Genomic DNA, 25,191 nt, shown 5'->3' with positions numbered 1-25,191 from the left:
TGCCTTAAACTGCTCCGTCCTGGGTATGACGTTAATCTGCATTCTACCCTGAATGTAGGCCCTCCAATCTGCAGGGAAAACATGGGGGTTGGTGGCAGAACTGACACCAGCCACCATAAAAACCTCACACTATTCCATCTGAACTAGTGTGGTGCTGCGTGTCATCCGTTGCACGCCTGCACTCGGGCCCTAACCTGGGATCCTGAGTTGGTTTGTCATGTGGTGGGTGTGGCAATGTGCCGAATCAGCAAATGCTCCTAACTTGTATAATGTTAGGGGGCTCAAACTCCGTTCATGGAGAACTGCAGTGGTGGCAGTTTCACCCCTTTATTGTCTTAATTAGATCCCAGTACCCACTGTCAATATGATTTTATGTCTTGTTAGTTCTTTAATTCCACCACATAGAAATTTCTGAAATTATCAATTGTCCTATTTTGAGTAGTTCATCCGAGTGTTTTGTAGACAGATATGATTTGATTTTTAAATACCAAAATGTGGCTTAGCCCCTCACAATCTAGGCCCAGTTTTCAAAATGTCAGACCCATAACAGGGTAAGTCCAGCAACAAAAACAATCCTTGCAATCTTCAGTATCTAAAATTAATAAAGAAAGAGTTAAAAATCGTAAAAAAAAAAAAAGCTGGCAATTTAAAAATAATGAATATGTAGTACAAGGGAAACTAGAAATATGCAGAGATATTAAAAATGAGCAAAAAGGGTGTGCCTAAAATGTGACCCTTAACAAACAAAAATCCATTCCTCTATCCAGTAATCAAGAATTCCCTGTTATAGTTTGGCCAACATCTACCTCTGGCTGAAGTTTATTATTTGTTTGTTTAATGGTTTTATTGCTTATGAAATATTATTTGTCTTTTTATGTTGTTGATTACACTCATAGTTTTGATTAACTTTTTAAAATGCCTGCAATTTCCTGATTTTTGTTTATGTTGTATTGTTTATTAATTATCCAGTGTTTAAATATTATCTGTATACCTTTCTTTTCATTCGCTGTGTTTTGTGGGTGAAACCCTAAATGGTGGGGCTACTCTGATATCACTGCTAATAGATTTGAGCCTGGGGAGTAGGTCAGTCAGCGGTACATTGATGTTTAAAGATTGTATTGTACTGTAACTATTGTTTTTTTCTGCTTTCTGAGTTCTTGGATTACAGATTTGGACTAGTTTGCTATTGGTTACCTTTTTAGGCAAACTCAGTTTGTGGTCAGACTGCCAGGCTTATCTTTGACTAGGCTATTGAAGTTTCTGGATCTTTTAAAGCTCTCAGACCGTTTTAGTTATTTTGTGTGCTGCTTATTACAACATGTACAAAATGAGAGCCAGAAAAGTAAACAGAAAAAGAAAAAAACAAAACAAAACATCCATCCATCCATTATCCAACCGGCTATATCCTAACTACAGGGTCACGGGGGTCTGCTGGAGCCAATCCCAGCCAACACAGGGCGCAAACCCCAAACCCCAGGCAGGGCGCCAGCCCAACGCAACAAAACAAAACAGAAACTTCAATAAGTACTTACACAATAAAGAAGGTTCACCAAAAAACAATCAATAACCAAACTGGGAGACCTTACTTTTTGCCTGGAAAATACATGATGAGGATATATGTCACAATGGCCCTGCCCTCTGAAAACGGGACAGGGCACATAAATAAATACATTAACTCAAAACAGAAAATGTTTACATAATAAATGTTAATAAATAAAATAATATTCAGAAAGGACAAAAAAAATGATACACAATAAAGATATTTTAAGAACAACAAAAAGAATGCAATAAATAACATTTAAACCAGGGTTGAAAACAAGACTAAACATGATGAGCAGATGAGCATTTTAGTGTTTTTTTTCTAACCAAGTATTATATTGAAACAGATATTTATTTATATATTTTTATTTTTATAATGTTATTTGAAAACAATAACATTCCATGTGATGAAGTCTATTGTATACAATGAATAAGATAATATTACATACAAACAATTCAAACTTAAAAAAAAAAAACAGAATTCAACCCCCTCCAATAGAAAGAGAGGAGAGCTAACAGCAAGAGCAAATTATTAAAAGAAGGGAGAATGTCCTTTTCCATGGTATAAATGCTTATTCTAAAATGTTACTAATTAGATCTTGCCTTATTTAAAAAAAGTTCTGAACAGATCCTCTAAGCGAGAATATGATTTTTTTTCCAATTTCAAATAGTATAGGACATCAGTTACCCACTGACTTATAAAAGGTGGGCTGGGATTCTTCCAGTAGGGCAAGATAAGTATATGTGCTAGCATTGTGGGACAGGCAATTACAATCAATTTGTCCTTTTCACTTTAAGCCCATCTGGGAATACACCAAACCACAGCTGTTAATGGGTTAGGAATGATGGTGACACCAAGGTTGTCTGATAAGAATGCACAGATTCCTGTCTGAGTCTTGAAGGATAATCATTACATTTTCTGGAACAGAAATGGGTGGGAGGTGTGGGAAACTGGATATCTTCCTTTTAGCAAAGTTTCTGATTTGAAAGTAGTGGAAAAATTGTGTTGATGGGAAGTTAAATTTGAAATGTAATTGTTCATAACATGCCAAGACATTATCTATATACAGTTCTCTAAGTGTTTTAATCCCAGATATTTTCCAAACATTAAATACTGTGTATGTTTCAGAGGTTGGAAAAAGGTGATTGTCATGTAAAGGTGCAACAGATAAAAGCTTCTCTACCAGAAAGTGCTTCCTGCATTGGTTCCATACTCTGAGTGATTGATGGACAATTGGATTATTGGTATATTGATAATAATTTGTATTTACTGGGGCACAAAGCAGGGCATATAAACAAGAACAGCAGGATATTATTTCCGTTGCAGAACAGGCTTGTGTATATTCATCAATTTGTGTCAATTTCCAGGTCTTTATAGTTTGTATATTTGCTGCCCCATAATAAAATTGAAAGTTAGGTAGTGCCATGCCCCCCTTTTGCTTTAGGTCTTTGTAGAGTCACACTTAGAATGCATGGATGTCTCAAACTCCAAACAAATGAGATTATAATTGAGGTTAATTTCTTAAAGAATGATTTGTTAATGTATATGGGGATGCTCTCAAATAGAAAGAGAAGCTTGGGAAGGATGTTCATCTTGATAGTATGGAAAAAGCACACTTTTCTTCAAATTATTAAGTCCAGATATCTTTTGAAATTCTGCCAGTGCATTAAGGGCTACGGGTAAGGACATTTGTGGGTTTGATATATACTATGCCATTACATCTGTATATAGTAATATTTTCTGTTTAGGTTATTCTCTGATTGCCCCCTTTATCTCTGTTGCATATCAAAAGTAAATAGCTCAATGACAATTGCAAAAATCAATTATGAAAGAGGGCATCCTTGTCAAGTACCACATTCTAGTTTGAAATAATTTGAGATAATGTTGTTAATACTGACAGATGCATCTGGACTGGTATAAAGTAATTTTATCCATGCACATTGTAACAAAGGCGCTATATAGAAGGCAACCCGACAAAGAGCAACACCAGAGGCACATATAAAACCCAAATAAACTTTTATTTTTCTTCACCTGTGGGCACGTCTTCCCCGTGTCCCACAGGCAGTACTTAGTCCCAAAAACACCTCAAGCACACTAGTCTCCTATACCACCACTCTTCCCGGCAAGCATTGTCCTCCTCCTCCTCCCGACTCAGGCTTCCGGAGTGGTGGCTGCTGGCCACTTTTATAGTTCACTTGGAAGTGCTCCATGTACTTGATGGCCGAGTTCTGGCTGCACTTCCGGGTGTGGTGAAAACACTGCCCATATGGGCTGAGGAGTCCCGACACCAGCACCCCCGGGCGGCCACCCCAGATCACAACAGGGCTGTGGAGAACTCCATCTCCCAAAGAGCCCTGCGGGTATCTGAGACACCACAGTCACCCAGGGGGGCTGCCACCAAGTGGACCGTGGGAGGTACTGTCCAGCCCATGCTTGCTCCCTTGCCGTCAGTCACAACATATATTTGGACCAAACCCAAATTTGTGCAATGTGGTGAATAGGTAACCTCATTCGACCATATCAAATGCTTTTCTGTGTCCAAAGATAATCTCTGGTACATCAGATTTTATGGGTGAGTATATTACATTAAACAGTCATTTTAGCTGGAACATTGGAGAGTATCTTAACATCATTATTCAGAAGTGAAATTGGTCTGTATGATGCACATTATAATAATTCCTTATTTTTCTTTGGAAAGATTGTAATTAATGCTTGGTGAAAAGTTTGAGATATAATTTTGTTGTCTCTAGCTTCTTTAAACATTGCTAACTTATTTGCATTTTTTAATAAAATTCTACTGGGCAGATATCAGGGTCTGCTACTTTCTCACTTTGGAGTGAGTTTATAGCATATAGTAATTCTGGGAATATCAGAGGTTTGTTCAGTTCCTCTGCGCTAAGAGTATCTAGCTGTAGTGTTTTTAAATAATCAAAAAATTCATTACATTTTGTCTAATCTTCACTAAACTGAGTAGAATTTAAGGACTTACTCTGTTATCTAAATGTGTGGGTTATATTTTTATGGTCAATGAGTTTATTGCAATCTATGCTGGTAATTTATGTAATTGCATTGCAAACTTCCATATGGAAGAAGATGATCCGCTGTGGCAACCCCAAACAGAAGCAGCTGAAAGAAAAAGAAGAAGAAGAAACATTGCAAAACTTCCTGCTTGTGGATTTGTTGAGCTAAGATCGTATTAGATGTTATCAGCACTGTAGTTGAAGACCTATCCAGGTCTGCATTTAAAACACAATTAAGGTCTTCAGCTATTATAATTTTATGAGAGCTCATATTGGGAACTAATGCAAATACATGTTGGATTAATATCTCTATCATTCACTTTAGGTGCATAGACATTTATCAGAATTATTTTAGATTTAAATAAATTACCCATCCTTGTGACATATCCCCTTTCAGGTTCAGATACTAGGTCTGATACTACAAATGATATTGTTTTATGTATTAATATTCTGACACCTCTAGTTTTTGTATATCTGGAGTAAAAAATTTGTCTGATACTACAAATGAGATTGTTTTATGTATTAATATTCTGACACCTCTAGTTTTCTTTGTATATCTGGAGTAAAAAATTTGGCCAAGCCAATCTCTTTGCAATCGAAACTTGCCCTTACTTATTAAGTGAGTCTTCTCTAAAAAAACTATCTTAACATTTAGGTTTGTTAGGTGAGAGAATATTTTTTTCTCTTTAGATTGTGATTGAGACCTTTGACATTCCAGCTTACAAAGTTCACTGTTTGGTCGGAGAGACACTGCTCCTGAACTTTTTAGGACATTTTGTAATCTTAAGTAGTGCATTGTTTCATAAAATAGCTTTAACCTTGATTTCATATTATTGCCAGGTATTATGGCTTAGGAACCTATAATTATTTTGGCACTTACTATTGTTGGTGTAAAAAAGATAAATAAAAAGTAACTTGCTCTCTCTCTCCCAAACCCCACTCCCCCATTTTGCCTCCCCAATTTTGCCTACCCAAGTGAGACTAGATTACAATCAAAATATCTTCTTCCATAATTTGCTAATGTGGCTGTTCGTTTGTCTGTCCAGGATTTTAAATCACCTGTATATCACAAACCGTTTGAACTATTCACCTGAAATTTGGTACACATATACTACGTAACGTCTACTATCCGCTTTCGGGGTGATGATTGACCTCCAAGGTTACTTCCTCTCTTTATTTTATTGTAGAATCGACTCTCAGCAGGGAGGCCATGTGGCACATGCGTACAGGTGCCGTTCTTATCCCTGCCAACTTCGCTGTCACTTCTTCTTATCTTAAACCATTCTTCAGGCAGATTGAAGACTTCAGTGCTAGCTTAAGTAAAAAATTAAGAAAACCGTACTAAGTAATTGCAACACAAACACTGACTTAATCAGTTTTAACGCAAAAAGATGACGACGAAAGAAGAAAATAAGCGGACCGCTAGGGCGGAGAAAAGAAGAGCTGCTCAGGAAGCAGCAAGCGCATCAACCTCTGAGCAAACGAATGGTAAACGTACAGAGAAAGAGGATGGAAAATATAAGTCAAGTGTAGTGCAGTGCAGTGCGCCATTACTGGTCTTATAATAATACAATCCGGATACAATAAAGCTAGGGTATGATGCTAACAGTTTCCTTAGGGAAAAAAGGATGACATTTTTAAGCCTAAAGACACTTTAAATTACTAGTTACTTTATAGTTACCAAAATATACATACATTTCATACAATAAATTTCAATAGAGTAACTAAAAAAAGTGGCCAGAAAGAAAATAAAATGTATAGTTACAGCAAATGTTGCATTACAAATAGACCAAGTTCTTTGAAACCTGCATTGCATTACCCATTTGATGCCCATTTGCTAGGTGTTAAAGGAGAGAACTCCCCATGGGCTCACCACCTATGGGAGGGGCCAAGGAGGTTGGGTGCAATGTGAGTTGGGTGGTGGCCGAAGGCGGGGACCTTGGCGGTCTGATCCTCGGCTACAGAAACTGGCTCTTGGGACGTGGAATGTCACCTCTCTGAAGGGAAGGAGCCTGAGCTAGTGCGCGAGGTCGAGGTTCCGGCTAGATATAGTCGGACTCACCTCGACGCACAGCTTGGACTCTGGAACCAATCTCCTTGAGAGGGGCTGGACTCTCTATCACTCTGGAGTTGCCCCCGGTGAGAGGCGCCGAGCAGGTGTGGGCATACTTATTGCCCCCCGACTCGGAGCCTGTGCATTGGGGTTTACCCCGGTGGACGAGAGGGTGGCCTCCCTCCGCCCGGGTGGGGAAGGGTCCTGACTGTTGTTTGTGCGTATGCGCCCGAACAGCAGTTTGGAGTATCCACCCTTTTTGGAGTCTCTGGAGGGGTTGCTAGAGGGCATACCTTCTGGGGATTCCCTCGTTTTGCTGGGAGACTTCAATGCTCACGTGGGCAATGACAGTGAGACCTGGAAGGGCGTGATTGGGAGGAATGGCCCCGATCTGAACCCGAGCGGTGTTTTGTTATTGGACTTCTGTGCTCGTCACGGATTGTCCATAACGAACACCATGTTCAAGCATAAGGGTGTTCATATGTGCACTTGGCACCAGGACACCCTAGGCCTCAGGTCGATGATCGACTTTGTGGTGTCTCCGTGGTCCTCGGATTCAGGAGGAACAGTGTGGTTTTCGTCCTGGTCGCGTGGCGGAACAGTGGACCAGCTCTACACCCTTAGCAGAATCCTGGAGGGTGCATGGGAGTTTGCCTAACCAGTCTACATGTGTTTTGTGGACTTGGAAAAGGCGCCTTCCAATCGACCATGTCCCTCGGGAATCCTGTGGGGTGCTCGGGAGTATGGGGTACCGGACCCCCTGATAAGAGCTGTTCGGTCTCTGTACAACCGGTGTCAGAGCTTGGTCCGCATTGCCAGCAGTAAGTCAAGCCCGTTTCCAGTGAGAGTTGGACTCCGCCAGGGCTGCCCTTTGTCACCGATTCTGTTCATAACTTTTATGGACAGAATTTCTAGGCGCAGCCAGGGTGTTGAAGGGGTCCGGTTTGGTGGACTCAGGATTGGGTCACTGCTTTTTGCAGATGATGTTGTCCTGTTTGCTTCATCAGGCCGTGATCTTCAGCTCTCTCTGGATCGGTTTGCAGCTGAGTGTGAAGCGGCTGGGATGAGAATCAGCACCTCCAAATCCGAGAGCATGGTCCTCAGCCGGAAAAGGGTGGAGTGCCCTCTCAGGGTTGGGGGAGAGATCCTGCCCCAAGTGGAGGAGTTCAAGTATCTCGGGGTCTTGTTCACGAGTGAGGGAAGAATGGAGCGTGAGATCGACAGGCGGATCGGTGCGGCATCCGCAGTGATGCGGGCTCTGCATCGGTCTGTCGTGGTGAAAAGGGAGCTGAGCCGTAAGGCAAAGCTCTCAATTTACCAGTCGATCTACCTTCCTACCCTCACCTATGGTCATGAGCTATGGGTAGTGACCGAAAGAACGAGATCGCGAATACAAGCGGCTGAAATGAGTTTCCTCCGCAGGGTGTCTGGGCTTTCCCTTAAAGATAGGGTGAGAAGCTCAGTCATCCGGGAGGGGCTCAGAGTAGAGCCGCTGCTCCTCCGCATCGAGAGGAGTCAGATGAGGTGGCTCGGGCATCTGATCAGGATGCCTCCTGGACGCCTCCCTGGTGAGGTGTTCCGGGCACGTCCAACCGGGAGGAGGCCCCGGGGAAGACCCAGGACACGCTGGAGGGACTATGTCTCCCGGCTGGCCTGGGATGCCTTGGGATTCTCCCGGAAGAGCTGGAAGAAGTGGCCGGGGAGAGGGAAGTCTGGGCCTCTCTGCTTAAGCTGCTGCCCCCGCGACCCGACCTCGGATAAGCGGAAGAGAATGGATGGATGGATGGATAAAGGAGAGAAATTTGGGAAAAAACAAATGCAGTTATTTTCAAATATAATCTCTTGTTTATGTCAGAGAATCAATGTCAAATTTTCTTTAACCCGTAGTTTGTTGAATCTGACAATGAGGCTTCTCAATTTTGAGGTATTCAATCCATATATGCGATAAATTGCTGAGATTTCAGTGTGTAATTTAAAGTCCACTCCAATTATTTTAGAACATGCTATGAATTTCACTGTGTTTGGACTTTCACGGTTTTCTGGGAGACAGATTGTGATGTTATTCCTTCTAAATCTACTGTATCTTCCAATCCAGCTGATTTGTCACCGAGCACTTCTTATTATAGAGCAGTTGCCTTTTTGTTAGTGGCCTATGTCAATTGTTCACCTTCGCGCACACACATTAGGAAGTTTTTCTTTACACAAAGAAGATAGACACTTGGAATAAGCTACCAAGTAGTGTGGTAGACAGTAAGACGTTAGGGACTTTCAAAACTCGACTTGATGTTTTCTTGGAGGAAATAAGTGGATAGGACTGGCGAGCTTTGTTGGGCTGAATGGCCTGTTCTCGTCTAGAATGTTCTAATGTTCTAATGTTCTTCAATATGAGTAGTAAACATTTGCTTAACTTCTTCAAGGAGAGCACCAATTACTGTTATTTTATTCTCAATTTTCTTGTATTTTCCTGAATTTTTTCATCAATTCTTGCTAAATTATTTTTAAGGTTTACATCAAAGTTTATATGAAAGCTTAAACATACCTACTAGTCTTTTATATCTTGAAGCAGCTTGTCTATTCTATTGTCTATTCTCATAATTCTTTTGTTTATATCCTTCTTTATATCTTCCTTTATATCCTTCTTTGCATCATTTATTTTTAGCTTGGGAATGATAAACAATACCTTCAGCTCATACAGCTTGTTTCCATCTTCTCCTTGTTCCAAAGTTGGAGTCAAGCATCCTATTGGAGATGATGCTCTTGACTCACAGGGGGTGTGGTAATAGATGACAGTGGGGACAAAGGGGCCATCCTTGGTTCTGATATCCCTCTTGAGATCGTCGAATTCTCATTGCACGACTAACTCGCAGTATTGCTCCCACATTAGCATGATCTCCTGTATGACCCATTCCTTCTCCTGTCACTTTCAACTCAGTCTGTGGCAGGCCGTATTATGAACTTGAGATTGGTTTAGACTTTGATAAAACCTTAGCTACCTTTTTCTTCTCTTTCTGACCCCTCGGTCTCCTGCTTTTACTTTTAATACAGTATTCTTGTAAATAAATCCTTCCAAGTTAACTTAATGTAGGATACCACTACCAGCGGAGCATCATCTCAAAAGTCTATCTCTTTTAGATTTGGATGAGACCAATCACTGAAACAGATATTTAATGAAGACTACTGCATAGTCATCTGGCTGCTTGATAGTCTTCCTGTTATTCATGTTCCATTGTTAATTGAAGAGAAAACAATTAAAGTCTCTGAATGCTGTTATTTAACAGGAAAACAATTAATCAAGGATAAAATCTGCTTCAATGAAATGTATAGTGACTAAAGCCCTCCAGGAGCGGAGTTTGACATCCTTGGTATAGCAAATGTGTTCCAAGCATGTTTTAGCTAGTCAGGTATTTCATCTATTATTTTTAAAATTTACTGGGAAACACTCTGACCTCTGCTACCTGAAGAAAGGTGGTTCTTGTGCCTCTCATGAAACACAGCACTGTAGGTCATTACACAGAGTGTGCTTTGACCTTTATTGTACTGATGAGTGACCCTGTTTAATGTCTTTCACTGCCATCCAATGTTGTGGCAGCATTTTTCCTGACAGACATGTCGTGTGCTTGTGCCACAGTTCTTTTCTTGCCATTCATTTTGCGTGACAGGGCTACCACTCAACAAATGAAGGACCCGAAACACAATAACAAGATCGAGAAAGTCCGCACCTCTAATTCTTTGGCTGTGTATGACTTTCTATTGCACAGAATGTATGACTTCTATTTGTGATGAAAATGATCAGTTGGCCTGTGCTGTTTCGGGGCACACATTAATATTGTAGAGATGCACATAGAATCTCATCATACATTTACTTCTTCATTTATTATTTATTTTACATATTTGCAATCATTGCTGGTTTGAAATCCGTTAAGTTTTAGTAATTTTAGTAATTTATTGTTTTTTTTTTGTTGATTGCTATTATTATCAAACAAAGTATAGCAGTTGCTGAAACATTTTTGGTTTTAGATAGATAGATAGATAGATAGATAGATAGATAGATAGATCTTTATATGTCCCCATGGGGAAATTTGGCTTTTTACAAAATTTCATTTAAGTAAGTAAGTAAATAAATAAATAAATAAATAGTATGGTCTGAGCGTATGCCAGTATGGAGAGATAGTCCTTAATCCAGTACACCATAGTCTTATCCACCTGCATATCTCTGAGTTTATACCTTAACAGTGATGGCTGGATGGTATTAGAGGCACTAGATAAATCAAAAAACATAATCCCACAGTGCTGCCAGCTTTGTCTAGGTGAGAATATTTTTACAGTTTAACGCTAAATATTATCCATATTTTTTATTACTGAAACTTCTAAAACTTGACACATGCATCATACTTTATTATTCAGACTTCAAGTTCCGAGAAGTCAATGGCAAGTTACACCTTCTCTTCATGACTTTTCTCTCACATCTCAAAGCTGGGTGGCTCCAGACTGAATATGTGCATGTGTGAGTGTGCCTTGTGAAGGACTGGACTATTGGGAAAGAAATGTCACCACTAAAGTATGTTTGGGTTCTTATCTCACATTCTATGCCCTCATTTTTTATCATTCACATTTCTATAAATTGAAAATCTCTGACCTTTGCTGTATTTACTGCTTTATCAAAAGGTCACAAGATATAGAAAAGGTTTTTTTTTCCAGTAAAATGTCCTGACCAGTTGTGGAAGCAATCAATTAAAAATGCTGCTACTATACAATATAAGTGTAGGTGTGATGTCAATATTCAAAAAGTTTTAACAAATGATTTGGAAAAAAAAAAACTGTTTCTGGTGCTTCATAAAATACAGTTATGGCATTTTCTACAGGTGAAAGCTAACAAAATGCTTGTCAATTTTTTCAGAACAAATCCATATACTGTATTAGCCATTTGTATATTACTGTGCTCACTCAAAAAATTGCTTTTCTTAAACTGCTTCTGTGAACAGTTTAAAAATTGGTATATCTGCAACAAATCCAAGGAAGATCTTGACCCTGTAAGTCACTTGGTGTATTGTTCATGTTGAAAAATGTTTAATGTCCTATAAAACTATCCAGGTTGATCTGAAAGTTCATATATCCAGTATATTGTTTTTGAAAAATCTGTTAAGGCTTAAGGCCACATATAAGAATGCTCTGTCACAACACATTTTCTGAGTATGTTTGTTAGTTACAGAGCCAATATTAATAGTATGTTAAATTAAGCATCTGAAAACTTCATGTACTTTATGTTGGGTTAGTTATGGAAATGTGTTGTATTACATCTTTCAGGTACATGTTATCCTTATTGCAGTCTAAAACTTTAGTTATAATACAATAAATAATTTGCTTTTTGTTGAAGATCCAAGGTTTATGGACTCAACCATTTAAAGATTCTCAGATTTTTAAACAGTTTTCTGTGTGAATTAAAATGAGAAAAGTTTACAGTCTGGCCTTAAAAGGTGCTCTTTAGGTAACATGATGAAATTATCTTTGACTAGTATATGATTAAACAATTTGAAAATGAAACAGATATCTGACTTAGTAAGATAGTTTTAAACAGGAGCAGCATTATTTTTGTGTGTGGGAATATGTTTGCCCCAATCACCTAAGGACTCGATATGAATGCCCAACCATCAGCCATCACTGTACCTACTTGTCATTTTTAATCTAATTGCAGATTGCAGAGGAGTGAAATGAACATACAACAGATCAGTTTTTTGTCCTTCTAAATATACCTTTCTTTTTAATATACATTTTTCATTTTCTTGTAGATTGTGTCATCATACGTCAAATGAGAACATCTTCAAGATGAAACAGCTGAAAGAGTCCTGTTGTTTTTCCAGAGACGGGGGTCTTCTTACAGACATAGGCGACCTGTCCCACAGTACTACTGAATGTCATGGTACTGACTTTAGGAACCCAATCCAGTTTGCTCTGTTCTGTGTGCTTTAGGGGATCCTGTCCATGGCAAAAAAATCGAGAAAGGGGGTTTCTTTTTTAAGCCTCATACTGAGATACTTTTACTGACTTTAACAGTCAAAACGTCATGTGGATGGGGGTACATGGTAAAGTCATTTTTAAGAACAGATCACCTGCCTTTTTTCTTCAGGAATGTTTTAAGGCAGCTTTAGTGGTTCAATATTGACTTTTCAGTAAATCTCCTTTTGAAGAGTTTTAGTGTAAAATCATGCATTAAAATATATTTTCACACCTGCATAGAAAACTTACCATTGTTAAATAAACACAGAGTAAATATACATATGGAAATACTCTTTCCATATATTCACTTTTAAAAGTTAACAATATAATATAAGAGTTTATTTAACACTGGTGATTTTGCTGTGTGAATTTTTCAAACAATTGTTTAATGTCACCTTTTGAGTAAAATATGCATATAAAAGGCAGAATAATTTGTATTATAAACAAGAATTTGGACTACTGTGACATTTTGATTACACACAGGGTTTTATTACGTGGCTCACAGTGTCTGCTATTCAATAAATCATTAAAAGTGCCTTTTACAGAGCCCAGTGTATACTGAGTGGCCTTTGAAATATTCTGCCATCATCTCTGTTTGTTTTCTGCCATTCCAAGTACCTCTTGTTTGTCACATTACACTCAGGATAAGTCGCTTCTCCTTTATGTCACTAAACAGCTATTAGAAAAGAAAGCATGGATAAAAATTCTTTGATATTTTTGGGCTTCACCTGTATCACTTTTTAGAAATTTGTACCCTTAATAAAGTCATAGTATCCCAAAGAATTGATAATAGTGATGTACCTTCTGAGTGGTAATAGGCAGATAAAAGATATTCACTTTTCATGTAAACACTGTGTGTATGATTGTCACAGAAATTGCTTTTAAATATAAAAATTATATTTAACCTTTAAATGTGTGGGAGTTGTATTTGTTCAATCAAATAACTTTTAATTTTAGTTTCAGATTTTTTTTTGACTGTTAATTCTGGAATAGAAAAACATATTTGTTTTCTTGTGGTCAGCTTCATGCTAAGCACTAGGAGTGGGTAATACACCAGTTGAGCCGGTATACATGATTAAACTATGTGATAAGAACAACACTTACACATAGTAAAGGTTTGAGGCGACCAACCGTATAATGTCCTTTGGCTGCAAAAAGGTATTGTAAAGGTTAGAGAGTTGTTTACTCGACTGAGTCCAAAATAGAACTGTTGAAGAAAGACAAAATGGCAGCTGTAAAGGCCAGTGTAGGAAGTGACGTCGACAGAGGCAGTGGAACTGGAAGTGATGTCATCAGAGCCGCCAGGACTGTAAGTGACATCATCAGAGGCCCTGATAATGAATGTGACATCGTCAGAGGCCCTGGATCTGCACCCCAAATCAGCATGTCCAGAACAAGCCCATAGTGTTATGTTAATACCTGCCATTTCTTTATTCTAGCCTTGATTCCAGGGTCTTTTTTCAGGATTGGCTTGTGCGATGTCTGGCAAGACTCTTTTGCAGTCTCAATAAAAGAGAATATTTTGGTTTATAGACACTGTGACTTGAATTAAGGAATTTCCTTTACCCTTTTCATGTTATATTTATTGAGCATGGTTTTCTAGATGTAAAATGTGTTGCTTCAACCAATAGTTTTTTTAATTCTTCTCTTTCTTCTTTGTTGCTATCTCTGCATGTCTGTCTATTTTCCAATAAAGAATTCTTCAAAGGATTTTACACAGTCTAAGATTATGCACATTTCTGGATAAGTGTATACATTCAGGGGATAATTTCATTTGGAGTAAACATCCAGACACAAAATATAGATCCTGTTGTTTAAGACCTTCCCATGGTTCACATAATTTGGCCTTCTGATTTGAATTTTTTTCCATCTGTTCCTTGGCCTCTAAAAATGTTTGGAGCAATATTTCCAAGGATTTGGAGAACATGGCATCTCTCAGTTGTATTTTTTTTTCCTACTTCAATGTGTTTTTAACACAGTTGCTAGGCTTGGCAACTGAGAATGTGCAATACATCTCATCATTAATGTAAGGGTATAAAGGTCAATGTTTTACACTTCCTTGTTTTCCAAGGTTGTAGTCACTTTAAAATGTTAGTAGTTATCCTTTTCAGTCAATTTCTTAGATCTCTGGTTATGACATTCTTTCCTGCCTTTTTACTACAATTAACATCTATTGATTTTGCTTTGGTCATGTGCCTTTTGTTTTTGTTTTTGAACTTTCCTGTACGGCTTTTGGACCACAATTCTGCTTCATGTCCTGAACTTTGTTTACTTGATTATAAATATTCTGGTAATGCCAATGACATGTGTTTTAACGTTTCTGAACCTTCGTGTGATTCTTTTATCTTACAAAACTGCTGCAGTCCTCTACAGTCAATGCATTAGTTTACTGGTCCAGTGCTCAAAGTTCCTTCAGGCTGAAGGTTTTTATTTCAACCAGTTTCACAATATGTGAATCATTCTTACTTTTAATTGATCTCACTGCTTTTATGAGTTGTCCTTTTTTATACTCTTATTTCAAGAAAGTCTGAAATATTTGTATTTTTGCCAGAACTTTAAACACTTAAGTTTCTTTTGCTTTTTTCTATTTTAATTTGCCTTTCTCTATATAATTTTCTCCATTAATTGCATCCAAATGTTAACAACACCAGGGAGCAATTAGTTCACTGACATTTTCACTTTTCTTAATAGGCAGACAAGTGAAAATAGCAGTGAAGCCGTTGCTCCTCTTCAGCATTCAGTGTTATTTGCACATTTATCTGCACTGCTCAGTGCTAACTATCAGCATTTGGAAACAATTAAAGGAGCAAATTCTACAGAACAGGGTACATTTAAAAAAGAAAACAGCAAAAGAAACAAGCATGTTGACCTATCATAGATACAAATATTTACAATTTTTTTCAAAATGTTTGCAGGCTAGATAATTAAAGTTTAATTAAAAGTGAGAACAATGCACTAAATCAGTTGAAGTTAAAACCTGCAGCCATGGCGGTCCCTGGCTCCGATCATTGAAAACCATTGCACTAACCTGATTATAATCTTTTACATTTCTTTTTAACTTCTCTGAGTTGTTTAATTTAAGCATGTCTGAACAGAGTGCATACATTTGTTTTTCCCTTGATCTCTTGATACAGATTAGGAGTTTGTGTGTTTCTGTCTCCACATCTTCCTCACCACAATGACTTCAAAACTTGTGCTCCCTGACTCTGCTGGTGATCACTAGCAAATTTATATGGAATTCAAATTACTGAAAGGAAACAAATAGCAAGCAATTATCAAAAATAATGAACAATGATTAAAGCTTGAACCAGAATCAAGTTCTCCTTCCACCAGCACCCCCTCTCTACCAATTCCAAAACAAATCCTGAATAATAACATAGTGGAAAAGATGCCTACAGAAACTGAGAACAGGAGCACAGTTCTCATTCTCTCCTGCAAAAGATTTGAGGATGAGATTGTAGCGGAATGGTGGAGAGACTATAAAAAGTTGAATATGCTGATGAAATGTGCAAACACACTTTTAATAATAAAGATTTTAGAGTGGTTCTTCAGATAGATGCTGTAGAGCAAGGGTCCTCAATCACAGTCCTGGAGGGCTGCAGTGGCTGGAGGTTTTTTTTTCTAACCCATTTGCTTAATTAGAAAGCAATTCTTGCCAATAATTTAATTTCATGGCTTGTTAGTGCTTTAACTCTGCTATGTCAGGTAATTTAAATACCCTGAATTTTCTTCCCCTTTCTAAGGATATCATCCAAATGATTTGAAGGCAAAAATGGATGAGTAATTCTCAGCCCGTCACCTTTTTCTCTCCACTTTCTTTCCAAGTATTTCATTAAACCCGATAAATACACACAGGTGTAAACGGTAACAAGCTAAATGGAGAAATGCTGGCCTTTTTTGTCATTTGCTTCTTATTGCTAATTAGGAGAAATTAAAAACCAAGAATACAGCAGTTTAAGGTTAAAATAAGCAATAAGGGTTCAAAATCTTAACAAGTGAAACATCAAGTGAAGCAGAAGTGTTACTTGAGTAATATGTGCTTGGAGCAAAAACCTGCAGCCACTGTGGCCCTCCAGGACTGTGATTGAGGACCCCTGCCATAAAGGAACCATTTTTGGTTCCCAAAAGACCCATCCAAATCAAGGTTTCAGAAAGAACCTTTATTTATTTAGATTTGTTAAATACAGTACCTGTAAATAACCATGAATAGGTGGGAACAGATTTGTGAGATACCACAGGGTCAAGATGTTAAAAGAACTCTTGCTGTATACGTCCAGTAACACAAGCTAAGTCCAGTTTTTTTAATCTGTTAGTGTCCTGCTAGGTAGCCATCCATCCATTAAAGATTTCAGATTTTTTTTATATATTAGGAAGTTTTTCAAAGCAGAAAGTACCAACTTCATATGCAAAGAACACTTTCCAGAATGAAAAAGCTCTTTGTCCAGCAAGAGAAACCACACCACCCAGTAAAGAGCCATAAAGTGTCATTAAATAACCATTATTCTTAAGAGTGTAGGAAGAGGAAAACTCTGGTTCACTGTTACAGCTCTGTTTCTGATGCTTACCATGCCGTTCCACAGGCCCCTTTGGGAAACCCTGGCCATACCACGATATTTCTTGTCCCTTCATATATGGGAGATTATTAGTACCAAAATTTTATGCAATCCAACATACTACATTGAAATGCGATACATACGCAAGTGGGCTATTTACTTTTGGTATGGTTTTAGCTTGTCATATTCAAAACACATCAACCAAATGTTTGATTGGTTTTCACTATGGCATGTAATTTTCATGGTTTTAGTTTAAAATGCAATGTAACAGCGTATTACATTTTCTTTCATGTTCATAGATTCCATATCATAAATAAAAGCAAAGCAACTCTGTGTCTATTACATTTGTTTGTGTCCCTGCCTGTTCCAAAGAGTCAACAATCATCCATGTACTTAAGAATCAAACTATTTACAGTCTAATTGATTACAGGCCTGTGGCACTGACCTCTGTCACTGGATATCTATACTGATATGGACTAGGTAATGTGTAAAGCAATTGAAACTTATTAACAATGCCCTCTGCTACTTAACTGACCAGATCAATATCCGAGAAGTTTCATTGACTTGATGCTATACTCTGATTAAAAAGTGTTCCTTTAATTTTTTTAAGCAGTATAGTTACTATAAATCTGTCATGGTGTTACAACAACAAGTATAACAATAGGAAAAAATAATTTTTTGAAGGGTTGTTGTGCCATTCAGTTCTTATACGTTTATGTGGTTTTGTTTAGGTTGTATTTGTTAATGCCTTTAGGAATTTTCAGTTTGACCAAATATTGAACCTCTTTTATCAGTGGGACTCTTTGTAATGGTTCATGTTATGACTGATTATTTTTAATAATAATAATAATTCATTACATTTAGAGAGTGCTTTTCAAAGTACTCAAAGCGCTTTGCACAGTGAGTGGGGAGGCACTTCAACCACCATTAATGTGCAGCTTCCATTTGGATGATATGACAGCAGCCATTTTGCACCAGTACATTCACCACACACTAGCTGTTAGGTAGTGAAGGGGTGAGAAATACTTAGCCAATCAGAGACAGGGAATGGTTAGGGGGCAAGAATGACCAGACCGCAGTGGACAATTTAGCCAGGACATCAGGATACACCCTAAGGATGCCCAGATATCTTTAATGATCACAGAGAGCCAGAACCTCAGTTTTACATCTCATTTGAAGGATGGCACCATTTTTATATTATCCCCATTACTGCTCTGGGGCTTTGGGATCCATATTCAGACCACAGGGTAGTCACTCCCTGCTGGCCTCACCAACACATCTTCCAGCAGCAACCCAAGCTTCTTCCTGGATGGTAATAAAATAAAGATCTATTATTTCAGTGATTTCTTAATCTGCTCAGTGTGTTTCCATCTTTGATGCACATTTTTTTAAGTTTTATTCCAGGGCCAGATTTTTATGTGGCTTAGCAGGGCTTTATTATTATAGAATGATCTGCTGCAGACAAGCCCAGTCTCTGTACACCTGCTGGAGGAAGTTTTGACTTTTCTTTTGGGGTTCAATCACTTTTTTACAGTCTGTCTCAAACAAAGTGAGAATTAAGAGGATTGCTTAATTTGTCAGTTGAAATGGTCCACTAAAGTGTCACTTTCCAAAAGGAACTGTTAGGTTTTTATTCAAAAAACATTCATATACACCTAGCTTTATAGGTAACTTTAAAAATTAGTAAAGGCAATGTACATAGCTTCCTTATTATTATAGATGCTGTTTTGGCTTAAACACACTGTCAATAGACCAGACATGATTCCAACACTGTGATTCAAGCAGTTAACCATAAAGAACCTTTTTCTTCCCTTTAGCCACCTTGCCCTCCTGCATGCATCACCCATCAAGCCATATTCTAGTAGATATTTAAATCATAGCACAGATCCTCCAACAGATACTAATAGTGTAAACCAGCATTCATTAGACATGAATTTTTTAAATAATAGGATATTTTCCTGCCCATTTTTTAAACATGCACCTCAGTGCTGAGAAACGATCCAAACGAGTCAATGTGATGCCAGAAACTATCAGAAGGCCATGTCATGCACGTGTCACACATGTGCGCTTGGGTGAAGATTGATAGGCTCAAATAATGTTGTTTCTCAACCAGAGCAGGGGTTGGCACTGTTCTCTGACCCTCTCTCCTTTTGTCCCTCTGCAGACCAGCAGACGAACCAACAAAACAATGACATCACCACTAACTCTCCCTCTGATGATGTCAATTCCATCCTTACCTGATGATATCTTCCTTCTCAGAACCCAGCTACCAAAGACATCACTTCCTCTTCCGGCTACCCTGGACCATTACCTTCCTGTCTAAACCATATAAATGTCCCTGTTTTCCATCTATATTCATTTTAGTTTTGAACTTGGTTGTACAGTAACCACGTTTTTTATCGCTGCATTTCTGCCATCCCCAAATCCTTATGAGTCTCCCGCTCTCCTTATTAACACACAATACTGCCTAATATGAAACCTTGTTGAAAAAACATTGTAAATATCAGGTTGGAGATTCAGAGGGCCATGTAGCTGGACAGCTACTAAGTACTGTGGTTTCAGAAGGCAGAGTGAATGATGCAAATGAAACATCTCAGTGAGAGAAGATAAAGTAATTCCCACATAATAATAATAATAATAATAATAATAATAATAATAATAATAAACGGCACGGTGGCACAGTGGTAGCACTGCTGCCTCGCAGTAAGGAGACCTGGGTTCGCTTCCCAGGTCCTCCTTATGTGGAGTTTGCATGTTCTCCCCGTGTCTGTGGAGGTTTCCTCCGGGTGCTCTGGTTTCTTCCCACAGTCCAAAGACATTCAGGTAAGTTGCACTGGCGATCCTAAATTGTTCTGTGTGTGTGTGCCCTGTGGTAAGCTGGCGCCCTGCCTGGGGATTTGTTCCTGCCTTGTGCCCTGTGTTGGCTGGAATTGGCTCCAGCAGACCCCCATGACCCTGTGTTAGGATATAGTGGGTTGGTTGATGGATAATAATAATAATAAAAATAATCCTCTTCATTGAATTTTGACAATTTCAGCAATAAATAGAAACAGAACATTAGAATAATGAACAACATCACTATAAAATTGTGAGAACATTGAAATATGACTAAATAAATCTGATTTCAGTTTTGGATTAATCTCCCACAAATTCTCTCTTTCAATCCCATCCATTCTGATGCAATCTCCCATACATGTATCATCAATGAACTAAACTGAGATTCAATGTACAGTACTTGAGTCTCTTGTCTGCAGTTCATTTCTCAGTTCAGTACACAAACTGATTCTTTTGGTGAACTAGTTCAGCATAATGAACTGTGAGTCTCTTGCCTGCAGTTTGTGAATAAACTTGCAATGGTTCTGCAGACCAGTAGCGGTATATTAGTTCATTCAATCAGTCAGTGTACAGAGATCTCATAGTGACTCAGTCAGAGGGAAACAATCAATGGAAGGTGCTTGGTGTCATCTACCAAGTAAGTCATTGGCTAATTGCCATGATGACTGTTTTGCTGAAACAGTTTACTGATAGGCTATTTCCTGAAGACAGCAGCCATTCAAATTAAGTTAAGATGATAGCTCTGGACTGTTGTGCAATATAAAACATAGTAGGCACTGTGCATGCCTTGAAAAGATTTGTTTTTTTAATATCAGTACCAGTATGCTTGTTCAGTGATCAGGAAAAGCACAAAAGAACTAGTTTGTTCATTTATTGCACATCACTACACTGTGCAGCACTGGCACGTGTGCGGACGAGAAGGAGCAGCATAGTATGTAGGAACAGCGCAGACTGAACAAGCAAGTAGAGGGCATGCTTTTGGGTCATAATACTGAAGTGGAGTACGAATCGTGTAAAGGAGTTAAACAGTCCTATTTCGATTAAAATGTTGAGGCACCTCCCCTGGCTAGAACAGCGGGAGTTTAGTTGGAAGGCACTTAATAAAAGCTCATCAGTGATTCTAAACTCCTGAAACATGTGTTGGAGTTGTTCCTCCCTGACTGATTATGGGTGTTGCAGTAGTGTCAGAAAGAAAATAACCACAACTGAATGAGGACAATTGCAAAATAAGAAAAAATGGCATACAATGATTACCAACCACCACCACTATCAAGGTTATAATGGAAGTAGGAACCAATGGATGACCTCTGCGCAGCAGGGCAATTAGTTTGGCAGTCTGACTCCCCGAAATTAAAGCCAGGGCAGTCTGATGGGACAAACAGTTGGGAAGCCTACTGGAATTGGCTTGAGGTATTTGCCGAGGCCAATTTTTGGAGAATCAAGAACAAGGTGGCACAACTGGTGGCAGCGTTGGATGGGGAGGCATTGAAAATACTGGAAGATGTCCCAAGGACAGATTTAAAGCACCTGAGTAGATATTAGAGGCCACTGAACACTGGTTTGGGTGGAAGAAAACTAAGCTGGGGTTACAAATCTGGCAAACAGCTGAGCGCTTGGTAACCTTTGCTGATGAAGTGCAGGGCCTGTTTAATTGAGCATATAGCGCACTTCCCCTGTGCAATGAGGGATGAGTTGGCATGAGATGTATTTCTCCAGGGGTTTGCACCTACTGGTCTTCCCACCATGTGAAGCTTGCTCAGCCACTGACTTTGGAGGAGGTGCTCAATCAAACCATCAAATTTAAGTTGGTGTATGGAGAGAAACTGTCCTCTCCATTGGCCCGGGGTCAAGTTGCCTCCATAACAAGTTATTCATCATCAGAGAGCAGGTTCTTTACCCTAAGAAATGAAGCCCACAACCAGTACTCCCCAGTGGAGTTAGGGCTAACACAAGCTTTCTCTTCTGCTGCCCTACCCCCAATCTGTTGGCATTGTGGATAGCCAGGACATCTCTGGTGGTTTTGCCCTCACTGATCTAGTCCATAGTCCACATCTGAGAGATGCTGGGAAAAGGGCAGGGTCAAGAGTAGCAAGAAAATATTTCCGGACCCCATGGCATTCCCAAAGCAGCAGGACATTACCAATGATTTGATGTGCCAGTGATTCCCTTGGGACAGTTAGGGCAAAGAGATTACTCTCATTTGCCGATCTAGGTCTGGAACATGCCATGCTACGGCCATGGTGGTATAGACTGACTTGTTCCCAGAGGGCTTCCTTTTGTGAGACTCCTGGGCTCAGTTTGTTTACACCACAAGTGCAACCACTCCAATGTAAACTCACACTATGGTCCAGAATAAAATAAGATATAGGATTTGAGCCCATCCTGTATGGGGAGCAAACATAAGGGATCCATGTATCTTGGGCATGAACTTTTTGGTTAAACTACAAGCCCAGCTGGACTTTTGTAAAGAAACCCTAATAATTCCGGGCAATGCCCCTTTCCCATTGCTCAATGAATGCCTGCCATCAGAACAGTTAGTGATGATACAGCTGGGGGCCACCCATCCTCCCACACATGATAGTAGTCAGTGGAAAGACATTTTAAAAAACGTTTCGAAGGAGAGTTGTCCAAGGCTAGAGCCTTTCCAACAGCAATGGCTAAAGGAATTGCTGTAGAAGTTTTGGGGACTGCTTTGTCATCTCCCAAGAAGACATTGGCCACACCCATCTGTTATGCCATACCATTGACACTGGGGGCTGGCAATCCAATCAAATAGTACCCGAGATGTATCCCCTTGGGACAGCAAGCTGAGGCAGAGCAGCTAGTACATGACATGCTGACTGCTAAGATTATAGAATCGTCTGATTCCCCTGGTGTTCCCATGTGGTACTAGTTTGGAAGAACAGAGATGGATGGTGCTTCTGTGTTGACTATCACCAACTCTATGCAGGAACATGGAAGGATTCCTTCCCACTTACATAAATTGATGAGGCCCTTGATCTTGTGTCCGGATCCAGCTGGTTCTCGATGTTAAATCTGCAGGTGGAGTTGGCCACAGAAGCCAAGGAGAAAAGGTTTTCAGTTGGGGGTGAACTGTGGCATTTTCGAGTCCTTCCTTTTGGCCTTTGCAACACAACAGCCACCTTTGAGTGGTTAATGGTCTGGGTTCTTTCAGAAGTTCCACCCTCCAGTTGCCTGTGTATTTAGATGATGAGTTAGTTCGTGGCCCCATATGTGATGCTACCTTGCACGTTCTCCAGGCTGTGCTTTCCAGGTTATGGGAGGCTGGACTCTAATTGCATCCTGGAAGTCAGGCACAGTGGTAGCACTGCTGCTTCAGAGTAAGCAGATCATGGGTTCATATTCTGGGTCCTCCCTGCGTGGAGAGTGCTTTGAATAGTGAGAAAAGTGCTATAAAAATGTAAATAATAATAATCTATATATATAATTCACTAAGGGCATGCAAGACAGTGAGCACAAGCAAAACAGAGAGCCATGCCCGCCAACTCACAGAGCCCCGCCCACAAACTCTAAGACCATGGGATACTCTCGACAGAGCCCCGCCCGCCAACTCTAACCCTCCTACTGCGTCATGGGATACGCACAATAGAGCCATGCACGCCAACTGTAACCGTCCTCTCGCGTCCAACGTCGCTCTCGAGGCATGTACACTGCCTGTTCATGTGCCCGCATGCAACAACTCACAAAACACAGCCTCAGTCGCTTTCGTCTGTGCAAAAGTCCACATGCACCACTGAGCCACGCCCACCAACTCTAACAGAGCCCCGCCCATGGGTTACGCATGAAAGAGCCACGAATGCCCACTCTAACCCTCCTCCCACATCACGGGGAATGCACGACAAGGCCCCGCCCACCAATTCTCATCCCTCGGCAAGCTTCCAACATCGTTTTCAAGGCAATTATATGGCGACATCGACTTCTAAACTGTCACTCTGGAACAACTCAGTACGCAAGCTATATTAAGTGTCACCAATGAAGACTCACTACACTTTAATGAACAGGTGCTGAAACGTATCCCTAACGATGAAGTAACTTTCACCAACGTTGATTCCATTGTCACAGACAATCCTGCAGATCAACTTGCATTCCCCGAAGAATTTCTTAATAGTCTTACTCCCACTGGCATGCTTCTACATAAACTCAAAATTAAAATTGGTTCAGTCATCATGATTCCCAGGAACCTCATGCCAGCAAAAGGTCTCTGTAATGGCACTAGACTTTCTGTTACCAGCATTCACTGCAATGTACTGGAGTGTAAGACTATCACATCTGCTACCTCACAATCTGTCCTTATTCCCTGGATTTCCCTCACCCCATCACATTCTAATTTGCCTTTTACTTTTACATGCAGACAATTTCCTATTAGATTGGCGTTTGCAATGACTATTAATAAGGCACAAGGACAAACTTTCAAAAAAATATGCCTGTATCTGCCAAAACCTGTTTTCACTCACAGACAATTGTATGTTGCTCTCTCCAGACTTCCATCGTTTCATTCACTGACAGTTGTTTCCTCAAACCCTCCCTATTTGGACAACTCTGTCTTTCAGGAAGTGTTCACTCATCAATAAATAATTATATGCAGCGTATGCTACGCCGCGGATTGGCTAGTAATAATAAAAAGTGTAAGCTGTTGCACCAGGAGGTCACTTACCTGGTGTTTCCTGAAGAGGCATTAGCTCTCTTGGAAATGTGTTCTTTTGAAATTGTGGCATATTAAATAACTAAACAATATCATAATATACCAGAAAAGGCGATATCCCTCCCATCGTGATTACGGCGGTACAAGAATCACATGAGAAAAAATATCTTTTAGCTTACATTTACTGACGGTTTACGCGGTTACAGACGGGGAGGCATATGGACAGACTTTATCCAGGTGGGAAATCTGGATCAACACAGTCAGCCATTTTCTCGTCCCCACACTGGGAGTTTTTTAAGAGTGGCTTATTATACTACATTTTTCTTTATGTCACTATATCTGGACAATACTGTTATGAGTTTTATTCACATGTGCATGTTAAATTTGGCACACAGGGGCTCAGCAGTTAGAATTGCTAGCCAAGCATTGGATTAGATAGCCAAAGACAACTGGAGGCTTGTATAGTCAGCTTAAACACTGGATAGTGTATTTCTGTCCTCTGTCAGCACAAAATCATCTTTCCTTATTTGGAG

The 25,191-nt window shown here is 39.5% G+C and overlaps 1 protein-coding gene across 3 annotated transcripts in view; it reads left to right on the top strand.

Moving 5' to 3' along the window:
• Positions 1-12,532, top strand: part of LOC120525615 (filamin-A-interacting protein 1) — a 283,170-nt gene extending 270,638 nt beyond the window's left edge. Inside the window, exon 8 of one of the 3 annotated variants that reach the window (XM_039748049.1) lies at positions 12,400-12,532. In XM_039748049.1, coding sequence (XP_039603983.1) covers positions 12,400-12,440 — 41 coding nt within the window. In that variant the 3' untranslated portion in view covers positions 12,441-12,532. The remainder of the gene's footprint in view (positions 1-12,399) is intronic. The other 2 variants (XM_039748051.1, XM_039748040.1) reach the window with 2 other exon arrangements.
• The last annotated feature ends 12,659 nt before the right edge of the window (positions 12,533-25,191 follow it).

Source organism: Polypterus senegalus, chromosome 3 (assembly GCF_016835505.1).
Source record: "Polypterus senegalus isolate Bchr_013 chromosome 3, ASM1683550v1, whole genome shotgun sequence".
NCBI classification, from domain to species: Eukaryota; Metazoa; Chordata; class Cladistia; order Polypteriformes; family Polypteridae; genus Polypterus; species Polypterus senegalus.
The sequence above is the reverse complement of the archived record's forward strand: the minus strand, read 5'-3'. Positions and strand labels throughout refer to the sequence as shown.